The following is a 26545-nucleotide window of genomic DNA, read 5'->3' as shown; positions in this document are numbered from 1 at the left end:
CTCAGGGTGTGACCCCGGGGTCCCGGGATCGAGTCCCACATCGGGCTCCCTGCATGGAGCTTGTTTCTCCCTCCACCTGGGTCTCTGCCTCTCTCTGTGTCTCTGTCTCTCATGAATAAATAAAATCTTTTCTTTTTTTACACCGTATCATTATTTTTAATGTCCAATGTTTATAATATGAGGGCCGGGGCTTTCTCCCCAACTCAAGTTTATAAATTTTCAATTGGCTTGTGAGGCCAATAGGGATACTTCTTGTCTAATCTGGTTTCTGGGAAGACTTCATTCAGGTCCTCAATGGTCATCTGATCAGATGGAATTATGTTCTCGTCTTCTCCAGCTCTTTTTCATATTCTTCAATCCTGGCCTTTGAGAGGGACAAAAACTCAGCACAGCTTTTCACATCTTCTTTTTCCCCAACATCCACCTGGACAGTGTATTTATCCTCTGGCACAGGAACCTTGAGGGCATTAAACTTCTTCTCAAAGTCATCTACCAAGCCAGCCTCTGCCACACTGGCCTTGTAGTAAGCCCAGTCGACAGCAGGTGGTTTCTCAGGAAGAGGAGCCAACCTGGAGGCAAGCATCTCATTCCAGGATTTCAGGGAGTTGGCAATGGCCTTCTGGTTTCGGGGTATGATCTCCCCAAAAGCTACCCAGTCAATGGTTTTTAGAGCAAGTTTTCACCCAGCCATCTTGAGATCCTTCCCCGACCCCCAATAAAATCTTTAAAAAAAAAAAAAAAAAGAATAAGGTATTTCCTATAGATTGTCCCAGAAAACAAATGTTTACACATATGATCGTGGCATTTGAGAACAACTCCATTCACCGGGAGTCTAGATTTCAATTCATTTCCACTTAGGTACAAAAGAAGGCCTGGGGTTGGAAGGAATCTCCGCGGTTACCCGACTCGCTCGGATTCGTAGTTGGGTCTGGAAAGCGGCAGTGCTGCCCCAAAGGCACCTCCTTGCTGTTTTACTCCTGGGCAAGGAGCGGGTGGCGCGGCCCTCCTAGAAAGGGGAGCCCTGTGAGAAGCCCCGGGCCCCCCGGGGCGTCTTTCCTCTACTGAGGGTCCATCTGTAAAATGGGTCGAGCGCCCTTCCCGGCCTTGGGTCTCGCTGGAACCGGCAGGAGCAGGGTCGGGGCCAGTCGGTCCCCACTTGCTCCTGGTCCTGCTGAACCTCGTGTCCCGCGGCCGGGCTGCACCTCCCTCACGTCCACCTGCCAGGAGCGCAGCCCCCGGCTCCCGCTCGCAGGACCACACAGCCAGGCCCCGCACCGGCCCGATGGCGAGGGGACAAGGGCGTCCAGCCTTCCTCTGCGCGGCCACCACGGTTCTCAGGGATTTCTTCACCAGCCCTTGGGGGACGCGGCCGTCATATCGTCCTTCTTGGTGGAACCTCCCAAGTACCTGGCGCCGCCAGCCTGTGACCCTGATGACCTCGAGCGCATCACCAGTGGGGGCGCGAGTCCCCACCTGCGCTCCCAGGACGAGGTCTGGGCGTGGTCGCACTGGGAAAGGGCAGTGAAAGCTTAGCACCCTGGGTGCTCGCGGGCCCTGTGGGTGCCCAGGTGGGCAGGGGCTGGCGCTTCAGAGGTCTCCAGACCCAGAGAGCTGGACTTGGCTTTGACAGTGTGACTTGAGGGAGGCCTGTGGCGCCCCTGCGAGGGCCAGGCCGTCATCCCGACTGGCCCCGACCCTGCTCCTGCCCGCGTACTCACTGCTCACCTGCCGGCAGGTGCGCTCCCCCCTCCCCCTGCCCGCGTACTCACGGCCCGGCCTACGGGCAGGTGCGCCCCCGCCCCCAGAGCGCGCCCGCGTACTCACTGGCCCGACCTGCGGGCAGGTGCGCCCCCTCCCCCTCCCCTCCCCCTCCCCCGTCCGTGTACTCACGGCTCCGCCTGCTGCAGGCAGGTGCGCCCCCTCCCCTTTCCCCCTCCCCCTGCCCGCGTACTCACGGCCCGACCTGCGGGCAGGTGCGCCCCCTCCCCCCTCCCCTCCCCTCCCCCTCCCCCGTCCGCGTACTCACGGCCCGGCCTGCGGGCAGGTGCGCCCCCTCCCCCCTCCCCTCCCCTCCCCTCCCCCTCCCCCGTCCGCGTACTCACTGGCCCGACCTGCGGGCAGGTGCGCCCCCTCCCCCTCCCCTCCCCCTCCCCCGTCCGTGTACTCACGGCTCCGCCTGCTGCAGGCAGGTGCGCCCCCTCCCCTTTCCCCCTCCCCCTGCCCGCGTACTCACGGCCCGACCTGCGGGCAGGTGCGCCCCCTCCCCCCTCCCCTCCCCTCCCCCTCCCCCGTCCGCGTACTCACGGCCCGGCCTGCGGGCAGGTGCGCCCCCTCCCCCTCCCCTCCCCTCCCCTCCCCCTCCCCCGTCCGCGTACTCACTGGCCCGACCTGCGGGCAGGTGCGCCCCCTCCCCCTCCCCTCCCCCTCCCCCGTCCGTGTACTCACGGCTCCGCCTGCTGCAGGCAGGTGCGCCCCCTCCCCTTTCCCCCTCCCCCTGCCCGCGTACTCACGGCCCGACCTGCGGGCAGGTGCGCCCCCTCCCCCCTCCCCTCCCCTCCCCCTCCCCCGTCCGCGTACTCACGGCTCCGCCTGCGGGCAGGTGCGCCCCCTCCCCCCTCCCCTCCCCTCCCCTCCCCCTCCCCCGTCCGCGTACTCACGGCTCCGCCTGCGGGCAGGTGCGCCCCCTCCCCTCCCCCCCCCCCCCCCCCCGCCCGCCCGCGTACTCACGGCTCCGCCTGCAGGCTCCGGTCCTCCGCCAGGTAGTTGGAGGGCACGTAGCCCTGCGGCCGCCCCTCGCCGCGCCCGTCCAGCCGCCGGGCCAGCCACCAGCCCTCCAGGGACGCGTCCAGCACCTGCAGCCGCTCGCCCGCGCGGAAGCTCAGGTCCTCCGCCGTGCGCGCCCGGTAGTCGAACAGCGCCACGAAGTAGCGGCCGCCGCCGGGCTGCGGACCCCGCGTCGGGGCGGCGTCGGGGCGGGCGCGGGCCCCCGGGTTCGCGATCACCAGCGGCTTCTCGGGCTCCCGGCCCGCGCAGGGCAGCCAGCGCCGCAGGTGCGCGCACAGCCGCACGCAGGTGCCGCCCATGGCTGCTCCTCGGCCCCGCGGAGCCCTCGCAGGCGCCGCAGAGCCCGGGTCGGTCCGCGGGCGCACCTGCCGCCGCCCGGGGCGAGGCTGCTCGCGGCAAACCTGGCACCGGGCGGCCCCTGCGGACGGACGGACGGACGGACGGAGGAGCCCCTCGCCTGCCGCCCTGCCGTCCGGTCCGCGGGCGCAACAGGTGGCCCCGCCCTCCGCCCGCCCCGCCCGCAGCGCGTCCCTAAGCCCGTCCCTAACCGCCCGCCCCGCCGCGTCCCTAGGCCCGTCCCTAGGCCCGTCCCTAACCTCCCGCCCGCAGCGCGTCCCTAGGCCCGTCCCTAACCGTCCGCCCCGCAGCACGTGCCTAAGCCCGTCCCTAACCTCCCGCCAGCTGTGCCCTGCAGCGCGTCCTTAAGCCCGTCCGTAACCGCCCGCCCCGCAGCACGTGCCTAAGCCCGTCCCTAACCTCCCGCCAGCTGCGCCCCACGGCCCGCGAGCCCCCCCCCCGCACTTCCTGGTCCCCCCCCGTCGGGGATCCGCAGGGGGCCCCCCACCTGCCCACCCCAGGGACACTCGCGCCCCCGCAAGGAGCCAGCCCCCCAGGCAGCTGCGAGCCCCCACCGCTGCACAGGCTGGCTCCCCGGGGACCCTGCTCGCCCCACCTGCCCAGCACAGATTTCCTCTGTGGAGTGGGGTCATTTTGCCCCCACTAGGGGCAGTTAGCAGGGGACCTAAAGTGGCCGGATATCTGCTCCTGGACCAACAGCACCTGGGGAAGAACCACCGGGCTCCTACCTTTTTTCATCACTACGCATGATTTTTTTTTAATGGCTTCAAAATATATTTACAGTCTGGAGAAATATGAGAGCAGCTGATGAAAATGCTGAGAACCTGAAATACTGCTTTTTCCCAGAGACATTTCGTTTCCCATCTCTCCCGGACTATTCCTGAGGTGCACACAGGCACACAGACCAGGGGACCGTGCAGAGGACAGGAAGGGCTCCTTGGCTCCCTCTGGCCTCCAGGTCTAGGGGATGCTCATGACCCCACCCTAGGACCTCAGGAGCTTGGCTCTCCTCGCCCCGCTTGCCACCGCTGTGTCCCACAAATGTGCACTCTGGACCCCAAGAGCCACCAGGCCCAGGTTTGGACAGACCCACAGGCTGCCGCTTTCCCTCGTAGAGACGGCTCCCGGCCCATGTACGAGGTGTCACTTGTTTCTGTAGAAGACATTTATTATTACGAATCCCCCTCCTAAAAGCCGACCTCTGTGTGTTGGTGGAGGCACGAACCCGGCTAACCAAGCCCCAGCACAACATCCAAATTCCAGTTCTCTGACAAACAGTAAGGCCTTTTTAGTGGTCAAAATAATCAAACTGAAGGAAAGGGGGCAAAAACCCCCAGAGAACCGTGGGTTTAGCCCCATCCGCTCCCTCCTACCTTGTACTAAAATCAGTTATTTACAGCGGACAGATGACTTGGCTGGAACAAGATCTCATGCCAAATTCCCAGGTTTTTCGACTGTCTTCGGAGTTAGAGCAGAAGTACCAATTTAGCAGGAAAAGAAAAGCCAAAAGCCGAGCCAGTTTTGGACGTCTGTTTGTCTGTGACATGGGACCTAAAATAGAATTCTCTACATAAGAGATAAATGGCAATTATATAATATTGAGAAGCCATACGAATATTTTGTTTCAGACACAGTATTAATTGTAAAATTGTGGGATTCTATTAACACCCCTGCACAGACATATAGGATGCTAGTCTTTCCAGAAACAGCTACAGGATATAAAAATGAAAGGAAATTTGGGAGCAACTAGAGAGATGGATTCAAGGCCAATTTGTCAGGGCACCCGAGTGGCTCAGGAGGTGAGTTCCAGGTGTGACCCCGGGGTCCTGGGATCGAGTCCCGCGTTGGGCTCCCTGCATGGAGCCTGCTTCTCCCCCTGCCTGGGTCTCTGCCTCTCTCTCTCTCTCTCTCTCTCTCTCTCTGTGTGTGTGTGTCTCATGAATAAATAAATACAATCTTTAAAAAACAAAAAGACCCATTTGTAAGTGGAGCTTTGGACTTCAAGAATTCAAAGTCTTTAAATTCGAATACGCCTCCGTTATGGTTACGACAGGCATTCCAGAAAAAGACAGTGGCCGACGTGCCCAGCACATCACCAAGCTAGTGAGTGACACTGAGGGAGCGGGGGACTGTGTCGGTCTGAGAGCTGAGCCACGGACGGGAGGGAAAGGGCTTCTCTGTGTCATCAGCCCCAGAACTGCGCAGCCACCCAAGCTTGAAGGCTTGAACATGTCTTTTACTCTCCCCCTGCTTCCTCTGAGCTAATCAATCACTAAATGCTGCTCACTCTTCCTTTTCATTTATTCCACAAACATTTTTTTTATTCCTTCTGAATGACAGCTGGGCACTGGGCCAAAAAAAATTAAAATAGAATATCCTTCCCTAGATTATTCCAGAGGCGTCCTGAGCAGTCTCCCTTCCTCCAGCTTACCCCCCCACCCCCCACCCAAAGCCACTTTCACAATAGTAATAACGATGCGCCTGCTGGTAAAGAGTAGCCATCAGGCGTGGAGGGCTTTCTCTGTGCCGGGCCCCGTTAATATTAAGAATGTCACAGATGGTATTCATTTAATTCTCAGAAAATAAAAACAGTAATACCTATGAGGAAGGTAAGGTTTTTGTTTTCAATTTCAAAGAAGAAACCAAGGCTTAGGGAGATTGAGTAACTTGTCACACAGCCAAGTGGCTGAGCCGTGAGTAACACCCTGGTCTCATTCCAGCTCCAGAGCCCGAGATGGTTGACTTCTTAGCTTTGAGGACTCTCAAAAGAAGCTGATGTCATTTTTCTGGGCGATACCCTTCAGGACCATCCAAAGTATTTGGAATCAAATTAAATTCTTTATCAGGACACTAAGGCCCTGCTCACCTCTGAGCACAAGGCCCTTCCCTGTTGTACACACGGCCTTGATGCAGCTTCCCCAAGCAATAGAAGCAAAGCAAAGAAGCCCCCCTCCTGCCCATTTGCTTCCTCCCACCCCACCCTATGACTTCCTTGTGATTTTTCCAGGCTGAGTTCAATTGATACTTTCTCTGTCATAGTAGATCAGAGGCCCCTGCTCTGGGTGTCCTAAAACCTAACACACACTTCCACTCGGTCACCTGTTGAATGGTACTTTGTTCTCTTACTTGTTTCCTTTCCCCACAAGAATCAAATTTCCTCCTCTGAATCTTCTGTGCTTTGTACAACACCCAGTAGGTAAGCGGTAACACTCCACAAGTATGGAGGAAGGGAGGAAGGGAGGGAAGGGAGGGAGGGAAGAACGAAGGAAGGAAGGGAGGAAAGAAGGAAGGAAGGAAGGAAGGAAGGAAGGAAGGAAGGAAGGAAGGAAGGAAGGGAGGGAGGAAGAGGGGGGCAGGGAGGGAGGGAGGCAGGGAGGGAAGGAAAGGAAGGAAGAAAGGATGGAAGGAAAGAAGGAGAGAAGAGAGAAAAGAGAAAAGGAAAGAGAAAGGAAAAGAGGGGGGCCCGGGTGGCTCAGGTGGTTAAGTGTCCCACTCTTGATTTCAACTCAGGTCATGATCCCAGGGTTGAGAGGTAGAGCCCCTCGTCAGGCTCCATGGCCGGAAGCCTGCTGGACAGTCTCTCTTTTTCTCTCTGCCCCTCCCCATCTTGTGTGCTCCCCCTTCCCCCCACCCGAGGGAGGAAGGGAGGAGGAAGGAAGAAAGGAAGGAGGGAGGGAGGGAGGGAGGGAGGGAGCCTCCGGGGTGAGAGCACCGTACTCACACTTGAGAGCAGGGGTTGTGCAGGGGAGAAGCAGGGCTTTGTGGCTCGGGCCCTGCCCTCTGGCCCGTCCCTGCGTTTCCTGAGCCTGGGACCCGCCAGCCTCCCTCCTGGAGCAGCTGCCCCGCCGGCACTAGCCCACCGTCCCTCTCCCGGAGCCGGCTGCGCTCCCACGGGAGCCATCAGATCCCCACTGCCTGGAGGACCCGAGGCTGGAGAACTCGTGCCCTGAGGACCTTCTTCAGATGGGTCCTTCCAGGACGGCCGGCCCCGGCTCAGCCCGATTGCTTTCCCGAGCCTCTGACATGCTTTGTCCGCCCCCACCTCGGCCCCGAGGCCTCGTCGTCCCTCTGCCTCACAGCCCCTCCTCTCCCTACAGACCCCTGCTCGCATTCTGAGCCCTGAATACACCCCACACCCCGAGGCCTTCCTTGTCCATCTCTGCCGAAGCAGTTCCCCCTCCGTTGAGTATGTCTAGCCCATGTACCCCCACACCCCGCACATACACCCCACAGTCCGTACCCTATTTGCTGAAGCTGCAGCAGAAAATCCCACAGCTATTCAGTTTTATATCAAGACAAATTAATGATCTCCTACTCCGGCTAGGCCTTAGCCCTGCCCAACATTCCTTCATATGCCAGTCCGGGAGGCTGCTGCTCTCGTCGTTTCCTCGTGACACTACAGCAGATTGTCCACTAGTCTCCTCAGCGTCCCAGGGGAGACCTCTCCCGCCAGTGATGACCCTGCTGCAGACCTTCACAGAAATTCCCAATCTATGCAACATTAACTGATTCAATTTCCTTTTCTTGCATCAAAAAGATGTATCCATATCTGTACATCCTTGTACTTTCTTTCCTTTTGGGACAAACACTTCTGCTTCTCTACCTGACACACAGTTTCTTCTTCCTGACTAACAGAACCTTGCTTTTAGGGAAGCAAAATCTAGAGACTACGTTTCTCAGTCCTCTTTACCGCTAGACGTGGCCAGTTATAAAAGTAAGCAGAAGTCGTTAGGTGGGGTTTCAGGAACAGTGCCTTAAAGCAGCTGGACTTAGCTGGGAGGTCAATTCTTTTTTTTTTTTTTTTTCCTTTCCTCTTCTCTTTCTGCTTCCCTGGAACTTGGTTGAGACGGCTGGACCTCCAACAGACACCTTGAGCCATAAGGTGACTTTAAAAATGTAAAGAGCAAAAAAAAATAAAAATAAAAAAAAATAAAAATAAATAAAAATAAAAAAAAATAAAAATGTAAAGAGCAGGGATCCCTGGGTGGCGCAGCGGTTTGGCGCCTGCCTTTGGCCCAGGGCGCGATCCTGGAGACCCGGGATCGAATCCCACATCAGGCTCCCGGTGCATGGAGCCTGCTTCTCCCTCTGCCTATGTCTCTGCCTCTCTCTCTCTCTCTCTGTGACTATCATAAGTAAATAAAAATTTAAAAAAAAATGTAAAGAGCAAAAGATGAAAAGGAACTTGTGTCTCAGGAGTGCCTACCTTCAGACTTGTTTGCAATATGGGAGAAAAATTATCTGCTATCTATGTAAGGTATTATTATTTTGACTTTTCATTATAGGTACCTAAGACTAATTCTAACAGACATGCTTTCAATGACAAAAAAAAAAAAAAAAAAAAAAGAAGGTGGTTAAATCTCATGTCTTGTGCTTTTGGTATTTTGGTATTAATTCCTTTGTCGGATCTGATCTCATGAATTAGCTCTCTTCTTGCCTTTCTTGGTGAGTACCTTCCTCAAAGCCTATAATCAAGTTAAATGTCTCAAGCATTAAAAAGAAAAGAAAAAAAAGGAGAAAAAAAGAAAACATTATTAAATCCTTTATCCCACTGGAGGGACCATCCTGCCTCTCTTCTTCCTTCAGCCACATCTCTCAGAGAAATAGTGAATGTTCCCTCTTTCCCATTTTTCTCTTCCTTTCCCACTCATAGACTGCGGTCTGGCTTCACCTCGTGCCACATCAATGAACTTGGTCCACTTGACATCACCGATATCTTGCCATGTGTCAAATCAAATCACTCCTTTTCCATCCTCTTCGCTGACAAAGACTGTTGTTTTAAGCATCTTACAAGCTTGTCTTCTTGATTTTCTCCTTTATTTAACAATTCTTTCTAGTAACTTGCTGGTTGCTCTTCTCCGCCTAGCCCTTGGACTGAATGTTAACTGGGCTCCTGGGCTAGAACCCTTCGCTGGGTGTACACACTATTGGGTGGCCCTGCCCTCTGCACCTATGGCATCAGTTACTGATAACTCTCAAACCTCCACCTCCATCCCAACCTGATCTGTTGAGATACCAAACTATATAGTCATCGTCTGTATAGAATGTTCCAAAGGCACCTCAATTTTAAATTCAACAGATCCAAAATAACCATTCATTATGATTTTCTTAAAACCTTTCATTTTTATATATTCTCTGCCTCAGTCAAAATCATGTCAAATCAGAACCTGAAGAAGCACCCTAAATTCCTCTTTTTTCCTTATCCCCCTAGCTGATCAGTGAACAAATTCTGGGAATTCAAACTGTTTAACATCTGCTCTCACTATCGACTTCCTTTCCACCCCGCTGATACTGCCTTAACTCAAGACCTCCTTGGCTCTTTCTGACTCTCTTACAATCTTCCTCTTTCCAATCCCACGCTCCCCCAGCCATCCTCCACTCTGTAAGCAGTGATCTTACTAGAGTATAAACCTGCTCATATTGTACCCTTTTAAAAATGCTTTGATGGAAAGAAGAATAAAGTAGGAGTAATCGGTCTACCTGATATTCAACATATTACATAACTACAGTAATCAAGACTGTAAAGAAGATGTGGTCTATGTATACAATGGGATATTCCTCAGCCATTAGAAATGACAAATACGGGGATCCCTGGGTGGCTCAGCGGTTTCGCGCCTGCCTTTGGCCCAGGGTGCGATCCTGGAGTCCGGGGATCGAGTCCCGCGTCGGGCTCCCAGCATGGAGCCTGCTTCTCCCTCTCCTCTGCCTGTGTCTCTGCCTCTCTTTCTCTCTATGTCTATAATAAATAAATAAATAATAAATTTAAAAAAAGAAATGTCAAATACCCACCATTTGCTTTGACGTGGAGGGACCTGGAGGGTATGATGCTGAGTGAGATAAGTCAGTCGGAGAAGGACAAACATTATATGGTCTCATTCATTTGGGGAGTATAAAAATAGTGAAAGGGAATAAAGGGGAAAGGAGAAAAAATGAGTGGGAAATATCAGAGAGGGAGACAGAACATGAGAGACTCCTAACTCTGGGAAACGAACTAGGGGTGGTGGAAGGGGAGGAGGGCGGGGGTGGGGGTGACAGGGTGACGGGTACTGAGGGGGGCACTTGATGGGATGAGCACTGGGTGTTATGCTATATGTTGGCAAATTGAACTCCAAGTAAAAAAAAAAAAAATATATATATATATATATATATGTAAAAAAATAAAAAATTGAAGTGAAAAAAAAAAGACTGTGGAATCGTCAGAAGAACAGACACATAGATAAGTGAAACGGAATACAGAACCCAGAAAGAGACCCCCACAAATACGCACAACAGATTTTGGACAAAGAAAGAAAAGTAAAAAAGAAAGGAAAGAAGAAAGAAAGAAAGAAAGAAAAGAAAGAAAGAAAGAAAGAAAGAAAGAAAGAAAGAAAGAAAGAAAGAAAGAAAGAAGAAAAAGAAAGAAAGAAAGAAAGAAAGAAAGAAAGAAAGAAAGAAGAAAAAGAAAGAAAGAAAGAAAGAAAGAAAGAAAGAAAGAAAGAAAGAAAGAAAGAAAAGAAAGAAAGAAGAAAGAGAAAGAGAAAAGTAAAGTAATTCAATTGAGGAAAGACAGCTTTTCCAACAAATGGTGCTGGACCAATTGGACATGCCCAGACCAAAACAAGAAAAAAAAAGTGAACTTTGACCTAAGTGTTATATCTGACACAAAAATTAATGTAAAGGATCATAAACATGAATGTAAAATGTGCAGCTATCAAACGTACAGAAAAAAATATCAGAGAAAATCTTGAGGATAAATAAAACTTTATTTATCAGAAATAAAGTTTGTAGACTTAACCTCCAAAGTACTGTCCATAAAAGGAAAACTCATAAACTAGATTTTATCAAAAGTAAAATTTTTGTTCTCAAAGGACCCTGTTCTTAACAGGAGGAAAATGTATGCTATAGACTGAGAAAAGATAAAGTATTTGCAGATCACATATCAGACGGAGGACTAACCTCTAGAATATATAAAAGGAACATTTCAAATTTAACAGTAATAAAACAAACAATCCAATCTAAAAATGGGTACAAGATATGAAGTAGACAGCTAACCAAAGAAAACATGCAGATGGAAAGTGAGCACAGAGAGAGATGTTCAACATCGTTTGCCATCAGGAAAGGCCAATCCAAACCAGGTGAGACCAGCACACACCGACCACAATAGCTAAAATAAAAAATAAGGCGACACCGAGTGAGCATGGCGAGGATGGGGAGAAGCAGCTCGCTCCTACGTGGCCGGTGGGGGTGCAAAAAGCCACCGTCCCTCTGCGTAACCGCCGGGCAGTTTCTCGTAAAGCCAATCCTGCAACTGCCAGACGTTTCCTCCTGAGAAATGAAAACTCGTGTTCATACAAAAACCTGTACGCAGATGTTTTTAGCAGCTTTATTCCTAGCAGTTCCAAACTGGCACGGCTGAACACACGCGGCTCCACGCCCCGCGGGACACCACTCGGCAGTCAAGAGGCCGAAGGGCCTGCATGTGCAGCACCTGCGGGGAATTACGTTCCGGAGACAAAGCCCGTCTGCAGAGATGACCTGTCGTACGATGCCCCTTATGGAGCGACGAAAGACATCTTGAAAGAAAAAAATTTGCAAATCTACAATTATGTCGAAACCAAAAACTTAATTTAAAAAAGAAGGGCTCTTGCGTGGCTACTCGCGGCCTTGAGGATACAGGCGGTGCCTCAGAGGGCGCAGGCCGCACCTGGCCTCCCTCCGGCCTGCCTCAGTCTACCCCGCTCTATCTCACTCGGAGCCCTTAGGCCAAGGAGGGAGCAGCTCTGGGGCAACGTCTGCTGAGAGGACTTACTGAAATGGTGCCAGTTGGTCTTCAGAGTCAGCAGTGAGTCAGGGCGGAGAGTAAGGCCTGGGAAAGCCAGCGACGGCCGGCGGTGTGGCCTGGCCCAGGGCTGCACAGGAGCAGTCGGGGGCGACGAGCGCCGCGGGGGCGTCGGGCCTGCCTCGGCTCCAGCTCTGCGCCACAGCACCGGGTCCGAGATGACACTGTCCCCCCCGCAGCCCCCACCCCAACCCCAGCTGTCAGGCTTCGGGGGGAGCTTTCGCAACGGAAGATAGGCCGTGGCCTCCCCAGCTCCATGGTGCGGGAGAGTCCCCCCACGGAGGAGAACAAGACATCGAGCCATGCAAAACAGGAAGGAAAACCCGACCCCCCAAAAAATAAAAAAATAAAAATAAAAATAAAAGCCAACCCCCGCCAGCTCCCTTCCAAGCTCTCGGCCTCGTGTAAGCCCCAGCCGTGCCTGCTGCCTCACACAGGCTGACCTAGGCCCGAGGCCCCTTGCGCCCCATGCCTTCCCCGTGCCTCTCCGCCGCGTAGCCCGCGCCCCCCAGCTGCCCCAGGTGAGCCCGGGGAGGGGCAGCGGGAGAGGGAGAGAGAGAGAATCCCAAGCAGGCTCCACCTCAGCACGGAGCCCAGTGCGGGGCTTGATCCCATGATCCCGAGATCATGACCTGAGCTGAAACCAAGAGTCGGACACTCAACTGACGGAGCCACCACGACGCCCCCAAAATAATCTTTAAAAGTGTAAGTCGGGGGCGCCTGGGAGGTCCAGTCGGAAGAGCGTGCAGCTCTTGATCTCAGGGTTGCATCTGAGCCCCACGTTGGGCATAGAGATCACTGAAGTTCTTTAAACTTTCAAAAAATAAAAAATATAAACATAAGTCGGATCTGTGCTTGTCAACAGCTTTGGAAATAAATTCCAAAGGCCGTATCTTTAGGGACAATGCCCCGCTGGCCTATGAGCAGCCCCGTCCCCTCCCACCTCCCAGCACCATCTCCCCTTTCTCCTCCTGGGACCCCTGCGCTCCAGCCACCGCGGCCACATTTCTGAGGCAACAGCCGAGGCCCTTTCCTGACAAGCGACCTTTCAGTCCCCTTTGTCCCCGTCGGGAGCGCTCTTGCTCTCGCTCACACCCTCCGCACAGATGGAGTCTGTAGTCCTCGGCCTGGCCCCTCAAGAAGGTCGCCCTCATCTCTGAACGGGGCTTCTCTCTTGCAGGGGCCGTGCTGTTGCTTGAGTGCGTCCCTCCAGATGCATAATGCTGAAGGGCCGCCGCCCAGCCCGCCAGAAGACGGCCTTCTTTTTTTTTTTTTTTAAGATTTTATTTATTTATTCATGAGACACACAGAAAGAGAGAGAGAGAGGCAGAGACCCAGGCAGAGGGAGAAGCAGGCTCCATGCAGGGAGCCCGACGCGGGACTCGATCCCGGGTCTCCAGGATCACGCCCCGGGCTGCAGGTGGTGCTAACCCACTAGGCCACCGGGGCTGCCCAGAAGATGACCTTCTTTGGCAAAATTCAGGCTCCTCCTTTGGCTCCAGTACAGCCTGGTACCCCAGGGCCTTTGATGGCTTCCATCGGCCGTCATTCAGCCAGCTTCGGGGGACCAGACACAGGCCTGACACGGGGCAAAATGACCAGAGTCCCTTAGAAGCAAGTGCGCACCGTGACCTCTGTTACGGAGAGCTCACGCTAGCCAGGAAGACGAGGAGGAGGAGGAGGAGGAGGAGGAGGAGGGGGAGGAGGAGGAGGAAGAGGAGAAAGGGCAGCATTAACACATGAAGCACAGCAACACCTTCATGCTAAATCTCCGCTTTCTCAGCCAAGGAGTACAACGATCATCTCAGACCAGAGGCAGAGAATCTCCCACTTTGGCCTGAGACTTGAAATTTAAGACAAAGTTGTGATGATTGGAAGCCAAAATGGACTAAAAAAAAAAAAAAAGATGCCAAATTAACCTCCATTTCTTCCTTCGTATAGAACTGCGATGACAAAGGGGGAACGTTTCACTCGCAGCAGCACTTAGGAGACATCAAAGCAAACCTGAGGTTTTATTTCATTTCACCGCAACCGAGTGTCACCAGCTGACCCGTTGAGGGACAGTAAGGAGCCCGGCACCCCGATCCCCACTGCCCGTCCCCAAAGCGTCTCTCCGGCCGGTGACAGCGGACCCTGTGGGCGGCAGCCGGCACTGCGCACTGGCCTCATTCCGTCCCTGCTTCAGGGCGCGTTTTCAGCATTAAAGAGCAGGACCAGGACACCCCACTCCCCACAGTTCAGGAACCGTGACTTTTCCCTTCAGTGAACCCCTCCGTGGACTCCTTTCCTGACACGAGTTCCCCTGCTTGCGAGAAGATGAATTCAGCTTTGGAAAAGAACAACAACAAAAACCTCTTTAAAGCTCTTTGTTTCATTCTTTGGCGTATAAGAGACATGAAACGGGCATAGCACTTCGAGATTTCAGCAAAATTCTGAAAAAATAATCTAAAGAGATCTGTAAGGGGGGCTAGATAGAGAACTTGCTTTCCAAACGAGCCGAGCGTTCTTGCATATACTGTCCCCGAGCAGCAGCCGATGTGCCTTTTCTAACATGCAAGTAGTCCCCCGTGGTGCACCCCGTGGCCTGTGCCTGCCTGTGACACCGAGACTTCATGAATCAAGGTTCTCATCTACTCAGCAGCCAAGTGCTCTCAGGATGGGCCCAGCTCGACGATATTGCAGGTTCAGTTCCAGACCACTGCCACCATGCAGCGCCGCAATAAAGCAAGCCAAATTATTTGTTTGATTTCCCAGTGCATATAAAAGTTATGTTTACACGATGCTGCACTCCGTTACGTTTGCAAGAGCATTATCTCTTAAAAAAAAAAAAAAAGCAAAGCCAAAACCTGGATTTAGAAACACTTCATTGCTAAAAAATGCTAACCACCATCTGAGCCTTCAACGAGTCATAATCACTGATCACAGATCACCGTAACGAATGTAATAATAATGAAAAAGTCTGAAATGTCACAAGAATTATCAAAATGTGATACAGAGACACAAAGTGAGCAAATGCTGTTGGACAAACGGTGCCGACCGACTTGCTTGAGACAAGGGTGTCACAAACCTTCAATTAAAAGTAAAGTCGGGGGGATCCCTGGGTGGCGCAGCGGTTTGGCTCCTGCCTTTGGCCCAGGGCGTGATCCTGGAGACCCGGGATCGAATCCCACGTCGGGCTCCCGGTGCATGGAGCCTGCTTCTCCCTCTGCCTGTGTCTCTGCCTCTCTCTCTCTCTCCTCTCTCTCTCTCTCTGACTATCATAAATAAATAAAAAAATAAAAATAAAAAAAGTCGGGTCCTGGGCGCAGAGGCTTCTGGGAGCATAAAAGATGACAACAGCAGCTAGGCCAACTTTTGAACCTGCGAGAGGAAAAGGAGGAGGTGATTTGAGCCAACTCTCACAGCAGTATTGAATTTTGTATGAGACCAACCTTCTCATACAAAGATAAAATATAGACCAACTACTCAGGATGCCCCTGAAGAGGTTCGCAACCGTCACTTCAGGAGGGAGCTGGAAGAGAGAGAACGAGCTGCTGCAAGAGAAAAAAATAGAGACCGTCCAACAAGAGAACATACAACCTCCTCGTCGGTGTCAAAGAAGCCTCGGTTAGACCAGATTCCTGCTGCCAACCTTGATGCAGATGATCCTCTAACAGATGAGGAAGACGAGGATGAAGATTTTGAAGAGGAGAGTGATGATGATGACACTGCGGCTCTTCTTGCAGAACTAGAAAAAATTAAAAAAGAAAGAGCTGAAGAGCAGGCCAGGAAGGAACAAGAACAGAAAGCTGAAGAAGAAAGAATACGTATGGAAAACATTTTGAGTGGAAACCCTCTCCTTAAATTCACTGGTCCATCCCAGCCTCAGGCCAACTTCAAAGTTAAAAGAAGGTGGGACGATGATGTTTTCAAGAACTGTGCAAAAGGTGTCGATGATCAGAAGAAAGACAAAAGATTTGTAAATGATACGTTGCGATCTGAATTTCACAAAACGTTCATGGAGAAATATATTAAATAGTGCAGTTTTAGGTGCTTAATTAAAGACTGTAAGGTGTAAAAAAATAAATAAAATAAATAAAAGTAAAAATAAAGTCGTATCTGCAACCACAATAACGCGAAGCACAGTGAAACGAGGTCTGCCTATAGCTGCAAAATCCCAATAGCGTTAACAAAATCCTAACCCAGGGTCAACTGGGTTGACCTAACCTATCGTCAACTGTCTAATCAGTATTTTCCAATTAAAAGAGATGCGCAAGAGGTTTATTTCTGTTATCCAAGCTGTAAAAATTTTAGTCATTACCAATAACGATAAATGTACTGGCTCCAACTTATACATACATGATTTTATACAGAAACAAAAAAAAATCCTTATAATAAACTTCCCAGATTTAGAATTTTCTAATGTTCATGCCAAGTAATTGGGCAGAAATTCAAGAATTTCCTGTTCATCTAGGCCTTTTTTTATTTTATTTATTTATTTATTTTGTGGTCTCTTGATAAATAAGCAGTACACTTGGTATTCTTTTTTTATTTTTTTGACTTCGGACTATCACTAAGAAACCACATTAGGGTTTCTACTGTCCACACTAATGATTAAAATTCAATTGTCCTCATGTTTTTAAGCATTTTTTTTCATTTGTTTCTTAACCCAAAAAAGAAAAAAAACTACTGGCCTCATAAATTCCTACTATGTTGTTTTTGTTTTTGTTTTTTTGTATTCATGAGAGACAGAGAGAGAGAGAGGCAGAGACACAGGCAGAGGGAGAAGCAGGCTCCATGCAGGGAGCCCCACGTGGGATTCAATCCCGGGTCTCCAGGATCAGGCCCTGGGCCGAAGGCGGCGCTAAAACCACTGAGCCACCCAGGCTGCCCATAAATTCCTACTATTAATTGTTAATATATTTATCTATTTTTAAAGTTTTTATTTATTTATTTGAGAGACAGAGAGAGAGAGAGCATGAGCATGACGGGGAGGAAGCTGAGGAAGATGGAAAAGCAGACTCCCCGCTGAGCAGGTGGGGCTGGATCCCAGGACTCCAGGTCCTAACCTGAGGTCAAGGCAGGTGCTCAACCAACTGAGCCACCCTGGTGTCCCAAATTCCTACTATTTAAAGTCAAGTTTAAAGAAACATTTTAGTTAACTTCCGATGAAAACCTCCAATAATTTTTCAAAAATAACGGAAGACTTTTAGGAAAGTTAGATTTTCTTTTTTCAAGTGTTTGGCACTTCAACAACTAAGTTCATAATAACTGTGTTGTAGCAACGTTTATATTGAAAATCTCCTTTAAAACATTTATATGTATAATTGTATATGGCATGGCAATTTACAGACTTGTGATTGGTGTAATTGGTGTCTGGGTCCTTAAAATATAATTTTGGGAATTTAAGCAAGTCTCAGAGGCTTAATGTTACTTGGAGAATCATCAGAGTAAATGTATTTATACAATTAAAGCCTATTAGAAAGTGGCTCTCTGGGACTCTTGGGTGGCTCAGCGGTCGAGCGCCTCCCTTTGGCCCAGGGCGTGATCTTGAAGACCTGGGATCAAGTCCCACGTCGGGCTCCCTGCATGGAGCCTGCTTCTCCCTCTGCCTGTGTCTCTGCCTCTCTCTCTGTGTCTCTCATGAATAAATAAATAAAATCGTTTAAAAAGTGGCTTTCTTTTCCTCAGTTGAAGTTCAACCATGAGTCATACCTTGTTCCCTGTATTTACAGGATGACACAGTTACAGGAACCATATATGTATATTTGGTTCACTTTAACACCAAAAGCCTATGATCTGTATGCTATGCTCATCTTTAGAAAGGAGCATTACAGTATGGCTAATTGTACATATTTTTACATCTTCTCAACCGATCCTCAACCTCCTTAAGCAACGGAAATTTCAGAATACCAACCTAAACGAGTATATATGAAGTAAGTTACAATTCCATTCTATAAGCCTAGCCCCAAATATGTAGAATGTGAGACAAACTACCCTCTTATTCTCTACGTGGGCCTCCAGCAGAGGATCTGTCTTCATCTCCTGGAGGTCATCTGCTGAATCTCTGCTGATCAGTCCATGTCAAAGGCAATCAGAATTTTGTCCAATTACAAAAACACTCATCCTCTAATCTATCAAAAGCAACTGTGTATAACACTCATGCTCTAGAAGATTAAATCACATGCTATTAATGGGCCATCTGAGGGAAGCATACTTTAGTGACTTATAAAACAGTAGCCTATCAAGTTATTTATTTCACTAGTCCTTGGAGCTTCTCTCTTTTGCATCCCTGAATCAACAAGTACTTACTGAGCTCCTACCATGTGTCAGGCACTGGGTTAGTGCTTGGGGATATAAAATTAAACAAAACAAGCGTAGTCTTTCCTGTGTAAGGACATTATTGCAACCAAAAACTGTGACCACATTAATATAGTCGAGGTAGAAGGAGGTAGAGATCTAAGTAAGATATAAATTCTTTTGGAAAGAATGTCTCCCTCCTTGAACACCAATAAAAAATAAATTTATTATTAAAAAAAAAAAAAAACAGGGGATCCCTGGGTGGCGCAGCGGTTTAGCGCCTGCCTTTGGCCCAGGGCGAGATCCTGGAGACCCGGGATCGAATCCCACGTCGGGCTCCCGGTGCATGGAGCCCGCTTCTCCCTCTGCCTGTGTCTCTGCCTCTCTCTCTCTCTCTCTGTGTGACTATCATAAATAAATAAAAATTTAAAAAAAAAAACAGAACATAAAGACTCCTAACTCTGGGAAATGAACTAGGGGTGGTGGAAGGGGAGGTGGGTGGGGGGTGGGGGTGAATGGGTGACGGGTACTGAGGGGGGCACTTGACAGGATGAGTACTGGGTGTTATTCTGTATGTTGGCAAATTGAACACCAATAAAAAATAAATTTATTATTAAAAAAAAGAATGTCAAAAAAATAAAAAATAAAAATAAAAAAAGAATGTCTCCCTCTTTGACTTCCACTATAGTTTTCTTCTTCTATAATTTATTCAAAAACATATACTCACTGAACATTGCCCACAAGGCAGCAGGCGTGGTGGGTTGCTCTGGAGAATGCCGACATAAAAACAGATACAGAATTTGTAAACTAGTAGAGGAGACAGTATTAGACAAAAACTTACAGAAATAATTAATAGATAATGCTTGTTTACTAAGAGCCATGAAGCAGAAATACAAGCACTAAAGAGGACTATTGTACTCTATTCCAGACCAGAGTCTAGATCTATGCTTGTTCATCTCTGTACCATCCACAAAGCTTGGAAAAGGACACTGAAAAAAACTGGCACTTAAATGAATATTTGTTGAGTGATTGAGCCCTGGATTTCAGAACTAGGTCAGAAAATATCCCTCTTGAAAAGTGAAAACATTAATCAAAATGAGTAGGTGTGGTATTTATTATCCTATTCAAGACTATTTCCAATTCTCCTCTTCTAAGCATGTTGTAGAACTGTCCTTTCCTATCATTTTGAGGACACACAGGACCATATGACTTGCTTTTAAGATTTTTTTTAGTCTATTTATTTGTGAGAGACACACAGAGAGAGGCAGAGACCCAGGCAGAGGGAGAAGCAGTCTCCATGCAGGGAGCCCGACGCGGGACTCGATCCCCCGGGGTCACACCCTGTGCGGAAGGGAGGCGCTCAACCCTTGAGCCCCCAGGGGCCCATATGACTTGCTTTAACCAAGGAAATGTTATTAGAATTGATGTGTATCACTTCCAAGGAAAAGCCCGGAAGAGGAAGTGTGCAGTTAAATGCATTTCCTTTCCTTACGACAACAATGTTCTAGCCCAGGGATGATCTCCTAGCCTCGCCCTCTGGCTGAGCACGCCATGCAGCAGAGCCTCACCCACCAGGCAGATACGTTTAAGCTAATGGAGACATAACCTTGATTGTTTTAGGCCTCAGAGACTTTAAGGATTGTTAAGGATCGTAGCCTTTCACCTAGCCCTGACCGACGGACAACCCAGATAAAGTTAGACATCTATAGGAAGTGCGTGTAATGGGGGTCGGGGGTAGGGAGGAGGCACAGCTACAGGAATATAAAACAAACTGCCGGTAAGATTAGAGAGCTTCCCGGTCCTCAGCAAAAGACGTGCGGTGCTCCTTTCAAAGGGATCCTAGAAAATGCGATATGTCCGTCATGAGAAAGTTGATTAGCATTTGTGTGTATGCGACTGATAACTCTTAAAAGAGCGGACGAAAAAAGAATGTTGTCAATGTGTCTCTCTACTCTGATTTTAATTACCACTTATCATTACAGAATTTTGGTAAGCATGAAAAAGGCTCCCACGCTGGAACCTGTTAGATGAAGTTACCTGCTGAGTAAACACTCAATTTCCTTGTCCAGATTCTGTATTCACGGAGCAACTTGTCTCTGTTTTGGATTCTGGGATAGATCTTATTAGCCCTGCCAAATATACCTGTTACTAGGAACTAATAACTTGACACATATTTGATAAATCATTCTCCTGTGAATATAATTAGTATATATTTTATAAACCTGACCATTTGGGGATAATTTTATTTTTAAAGTTTCTAAATATACATTATTGAGAATGAGGCCCTACATCAGAGTCACTTCTACTAAGGTACCGATGCCCCAAACAACACTCAGTCTGAAATGGCTGTCAGCGTTATGTGATGCGACATTTGGTGCTGGAACACAACACTGTCATTGTCTTAACTAAAATAGCAGCCATGACTGGAAAGAGTTTTATAGGTTGAAGTTACGAGAAATAAGAAGCATTTAAAATAATGATATTGAGCTTTAAGTTAGACATGATGCAGGAGTCAAACTATTAAATGTTAAATTGTTGAAAGGACTGCTGAATTTTTAAAAATAATCTTTTCAAACTAGACTATCTTTTAACATCTAAGGTATTTATTTTTTGACATTTGTAAAATATTACCATTTTTTGACATTTGTAAAATATTGCCATCATGAATATTTTAAGAATTGGTACTAGTGTTATGTATTTTATGGGAAAGGTACTATTTTTCTATGTTATATGATTCATAAGCTCAACCAAATTCTTAAGCATAATTTTATTATTCTTAAACTCCCATTTTCTTCCAGTTAAATATATTCTTAATTTTATACAAAGGAATGTAAGAGTAGGGCAAAAATTCATGTAACAGATATTTGAAATGCAATGAACTTGACTACAGAATTATCTATTCCCTTAAGCAATGCGTTTCAGTAATTTTTCTCAGGTAACGCCATATGTACTTACTGTACTGGACAAAATTCAATGGAGGAGAAGTATAGTCAATGATTTCGAAAACCGTAACTGGAACCAAAGAAATGCATTGGCCTTAACATGAAACAAGATGCCTCAATACAGTAAAAGTAATGAAAAATAAATTTAGCACAAATCATTATTAACAACATTAAATAACAAAAACACTAAACTTATTAAAGATGAAAGGGTAAGTGGCAGTTAACTGATCATTTTTAAACTATTCCAAGAAAACCCTGCAGTCTACGGCTTATTTTCCTTCGTGCATAATATTATGTAGGAAACAATTTTTCAATTCATGCAATAATATTTATACTGCACTTTTCCATATAAATGTGCTCATAAATATTAATCAATTCCCACAACACTGTGAGAAAGCTAAGAATTATCCAGAGTTGACAGACTGAGAGCTTAAAATGATGTTGGGCTATGATGCCAAGGACTGCTGAGGGAATTAATAGGAGAGCTGACAACAGAGTCAAAATCCTGGCTCCTGGCTGCTGCCAGGGTGAAGGGAACTGTCACGAGCTTCCCTGTCCTGTCCTGACTCCCGCGCTCCGCGGTGACACCAGGCCTCACGGGCACCTTCTCCTCTGTTACCCCGGCAAGGTCACAGTCTTCTAGCCTCGTTCTGAGGTTCAGTCCTCCTCCACCGGGAACATAAAGAGCACTTTCAAATCCGTTTTTCAGAAACCCGCTTCAGTAGGGCATCCCTAAGTCCGAATGACACAGACTATTTAGAGCCAAGAAGGACTGTCGTTGCATTCTGCGAAGCTAAAACCAGGACACCGGGACTGACTTCTCTGAACTCTCAGCGATGAGTATCTTTGCACACTTTTAATCTGAGGAAGCTTGCAGTTTGTATGCGGACGCTGGTGACTAACTGTCCCGGTGACTCAAGACCTGAAGGTCTCTCGGCACAGAGGACTTGCTGTGTCAAAACTAGGGGGATGGGATCCCTGGGTGGCGCAGCGGTTTGGCGCCTGCCTTTGGCCCAGGGCGCTATCCCGGAGACCCGGGATTGAATCCCACGTCGGGCTCCCGGTGCATGGAGCCTGCTTCTCCCTCTGCCTGTGTCTCTGCCTCTCTCTCTCTCTGTAACTATCATAAATAAATAAAAATTAAAAAAAAAAACTAGGGGGGGTCCCAGGCAGACCCAACTGTTGGTTGTCTAACCTCTAGGTAATGAAGTACGCTGATGCTTCTTCGTTTTATGTGACTGGTGAGATGAACGTAAGCAGGTGTCTTATTTCTGCAGGTAATCAGATAAACATTCGGTAAAACGAAATTTGAGCAAAAATTTCCAAAGTATTTCTTAAACATACCCGGTAGTGAGCTGTGGCCAAATCTTCATAGGTAGTAAAAATCTCACCTACAGTAGTCAAATTGCTGCGGGGTAGGACCATCGGTGTCCATAAATCCCATACTGAGAACTCAAGATTCTATCCTTAGGGATCCGACGGGAGACGTCTAATTCCCATGTCCCACCTCCAGGACTCTTCCCATCTGTGGCCCTGCCCTCAGCCATCCTATTGTAGAGCCCTCAAGAGTCCTAAAGAGTCAGGGACATGGGAAACTGCGCAAGGTTCTCCAGGACACACAGGGGTCGGAATGGCTACCCCGGTTCTCTGCCGTGGCTCCCCGACCTGTCGAACCCTCTAGGTGAGATCCTCTCCTTGAGACTGTAGTCTGGCTGGCTACGACCCGGGAAGCCGGAGGCGCTTCCCCCTCTGGGGTCTCTCATCATCCCCTCCTTCGTCAGTGCTCAGCCAGGAGGACAGAAGTAGACATCAGGCTCGTTTCAACCACCCAAGGAGGTCTCAGTGCTCACCTGGGCCCCTCTGGTGCTCTTCTTCCCACCTCCTTGTTGAACTCTTCCCTCCTTTTGGGAGAGACACCAGCTGTGATGTCATCAATCACCCACTTCTCCACCGTGGATGGAAGAGACCGCTGGGTCCCCTGGTCCCCTGGTTCTGGCTCTTCTACAGCGACTTCCTAGCCGTGTGACTAGGAGCAAGTTTGTTTGTTAATCTTGTTTTTCCAACCTTTTTTTTTTCTTTTTAAACTTTGTTTCCTCGTCTGGAAAAATGGGGATTTTTATAGGATTTGCAGATATAGGCTGTTCTGAGGCTTAAATAAGTTAATAGATGTGAGATGCTTATAAAAAGTTTGACACAAAGTAAACCTTCACTAAGTTAGTTAATAATATTTTTAATTTTGTTGTGATTATTTAAACACGAGCTTTGAATTATAAAAACAGTAATAGTAACTTTTTGTTTGTTTCTCAGAAGCTGGTCCTTACAACAGAAAGCCTTTCTTTTAAGATTCTTGTTTCTGGCAAAGACTCAAAAGTCTACTTTGAAACTCGGGTGAAAAAATAACTCTTCATTTAGGTTCTTTTGTTTCCTTCTCTCCCTAAGGACCTAGATCTCAGTCTTTTGCTCCACCTCCAACTATGAGAGGAGTGTCCCTCAGTACCAAATTAAGGAGCAAAGAGAAGAAAAATTACTAGGTGATATTATTGCCCTTTGCCAGTTACGTGACCTTGGCAAGTGGCTTAAATCCTGAGCCCTGGGTTTCCTCGTCTATGGGGATAATAACGATTCAGTGATCGAGTAAATCAATCAACAAAAACTTGCTGAGTACTGTGCTTCAGAAACCTTGTCTGGTCCATAAAAACAAGAACCAGACCCAGTCCCTGCCCTCACAGAGTTTATAGCCTCGCATAAAAGAGATTAAACCAACAATCACAGACAAATCTAGTAAGTTCAATTGTCTTGAAAGCAGTAAAAGGGACCTCAGCCTGGTCAGGGTGTCCTCCTGAGGCAGGGACACGTAAGCTGAGACCAGGGGTGGGGAGTGAGGTGCGCTGGGGTAGGGGGCAGACGGATGGCGACGGAACTTAGCCAGCTGTCTTATTTCCGTAGGTAATCACGCACACATGGGGCAAAGTTAAATTTTGGTAAAAAAATTTTGAATTTGTCATAGTAAAATAATGCCATGTGCAAAGGTGTGACACCGTAAGGAATCTTGGGACTTCCCAGAGGCTGAAACAGGGCCGTCGCGACTGGAATGAACAAAGGGAGGAGCGGGGGCAAGAGGTAAGGAGGGAAGGTCGAGGGGCCAGATGTGCAGGCTCTATGGACTCCAGACTGTGAAAATGTAATGAGATAATAATAATGAAGATAAAATTTTGGCACATAGTAACCTTTCACTCAACAGTGATTCCTTCCTGCAAACATAGAGTTCCTTACCTTCATCATCGTTTTTCTTAGTGCTCTTAATTTTTCAGTACATTAAGCTGAGTCACTTCACTCACACATTCCCATTTTCCATGTATCTCCTCCAGTCTATGACCATTGCCAAATAATGCAAGATTTTTTTTGAAATTACTCGTTTTTTCCTTACAGTATGTTATGATGGGGGTCATATATATGAATATATACAGATTTATGTGTCCTACTCATATATACAAGTTTATAAATGTTAAACAGTAAAGAACAAAATTACTTTTTGTCCTTTAAATTACTGAGTAGTCTGCTCTATTCCGGAGCATTCCGTATCACCTGTCATTCCACACTTCACATATTTTACTTACAACTGTGGTGTCTTTCTGTAGATTTTAAAAATTATTCCATTACTAGATTTTTAGGCTTTATTTTTTTTAACAAATGAGAACGTTGATTTTTAAGATCTATTTCGGTCTTTGTACGACTACACTGATAAAGAAGCCCATGGTATGAGATAGCCCAGAAATACCATGCTGAATTGTCCCTGATTGGTCTAAAGCCTTTGTTCCATTTCTTTAGAAGATGGAAGCTAGTAAGTGAACCTAACTGCTCAAAGGTCACATTTCAGATGAACCTTCACGTGTGTTTTTCTCAGACTTAAGTGGGGCGGTAACGTGGCTGCACCGGATGTCCTGGCAGACACAGGCGCTAACCATGAGTATGTTGTCATAAGAGTGCTCTGCGCACTGATTCTCGAAGTTAAAATAACAGCAGCAACAACAGCAATAAAATGTCTTTCACTTTGCTGCCAATGTGAATCTGAACTTGTCAAAGGTGTTGGTCAGAGAGAAAGAAGTAGGAAGACAATACTATAAATTACTTTGACGATACGCATCTGCATTCTCTTGAAAAATTCATCCCCCAAACAGTAAACATGGTTTCAGCTTCCCAAGAATAATTCTACGTGGTTCATATGTCAGATCGACTTTCCAAAAAAACATAAGGAATGAAATCTAAAAAGTCTTCATGTTTACCACATTAGATTCATGAAGTAATTCACACAAAAACAGGCCCATTACACGTTGTACGTATGTGTTTTTACCTGTGATACAGGTGCCGTGTTTCACCTTCCCTACAAAACAGAGAGCTGAGGCTCAGAGAAGTTAAGTAACTTACCTGGATCACACACAGTGTGGGTCAAGCCCAAAATTGTTGCCAAGGCATCTGATGCTGAAGACCTGGTTTCTTTCCTGGCAGTGGAAGGATCATTTCCCGCAAGACTCACCTGACAGTAAAAATGCGGCCCTGAAACTCCAGTCCTCTGCACCCCGGAGCCCAGGGCTGCCGGCCTTTCCTTTCACAAAGATTCCTGTCGCCTTCAATCAAACCTGCAGGCAAAGTGGTCTTGAAATCCCAGGACTTCCTGGCCACCCCATGCATAGCTGTCATTTGACCTTTGTACGTAGGCTCTAGGCTCGCAGTGTGGATTTCATTTGATCCTTATTACGGCCTCTCTCTTCTCTGACTGAACTACGGTGGCCCCTGACTTCCTTCCTGATCCTTGTATTCACTTGCACGTTCCCTTACTCAGTGAACAAACAGTTCCCGACTACTTCCTACACGCCAGGGACTCTGGGGCCACCACAGAAAGCCTGTGCTTCGTTCAGAGATGCGGAATCACCTTGCTTGGCCACACATCTCCATGCAAACCCTGCCCAGGACCAAACGCCTTCATTTGTTCCACCCACCAGATCAACCCTACTCGCAGCAGTTGCACAAAGCCAGACACGGGTGTGTCTTAACAAGACAGTGTACATCAGACAATGCAAACTGCAGGGAAGAGGCTTTCTGACCCAGGAGGAGGGTGTCACGTCTTCTGGATACCCTCAACCTTTGAGCGGTTATGAACATGGCATCCCAGGATTTGCTATATTTTCAAGCTAGAGGTATTTAACTCGTTGGGCAACACTGTTGTTCATGCTTAAGGTCAAAGACAATAAAACACTCCCATTAAGGACAGTGTTGTTCCATTTCTAAAGCCCCTTAGCCAATTAAAAAAAAAATCTAACCAGCCTGAGTTCAGTTATTGGATACAAAAATATCCTACAGAGTTTGG

General features: G+C 48.3%; 1 protein-coding gene and 1 pseudogene across 1 annotated transcript in view; one reads left to right on the top strand and one right to left on the bottom strand.

Moving 5' to 3' along the window:
- FRK (fyn related Src family tyrosine kinase) overlaps window positions 1–3098 on the bottom strand; it is a 96426-nt gene extending 93328 nt beyond the window's left edge. The window contains exon 1 of the mRNA XM_072831669.1: window positions 2728–3098. Coding sequence (XP_072687770.1) covers window positions 2728–3083 — 356 coding nt within the window. The 5' untranslated portion in view covers window positions 3084–3098. The remainder of the gene's footprint in view (window positions 1–2727) is intronic.
- A 12190-nt stretch (window positions 3099–15288) lies between these two features.
- LOC140636460 (spliceosome-associated protein CWC15 homolog pseudogene) lies at window positions 15289–16011 on the top strand (annotated as a pseudogene).
- The last annotated feature ends 10534 nt before the right edge of the window (window positions 16012–26545 follow it).

This window comes from Canis lupus, chromosome 7, assembly GCF_048164855.1.
Source record: "Canis lupus baileyi chromosome 7, mCanLup2.hap1, whole genome shotgun sequence".
Taxonomy (NCBI): Eukaryota; Metazoa; Chordata; class Mammalia; order Carnivora; family Canidae; genus Canis; species Canis lupus.
Note: the sequence above shows the minus strand (reverse complement) of the source record. Positions and strands in the feature narration are given on the sequence as shown.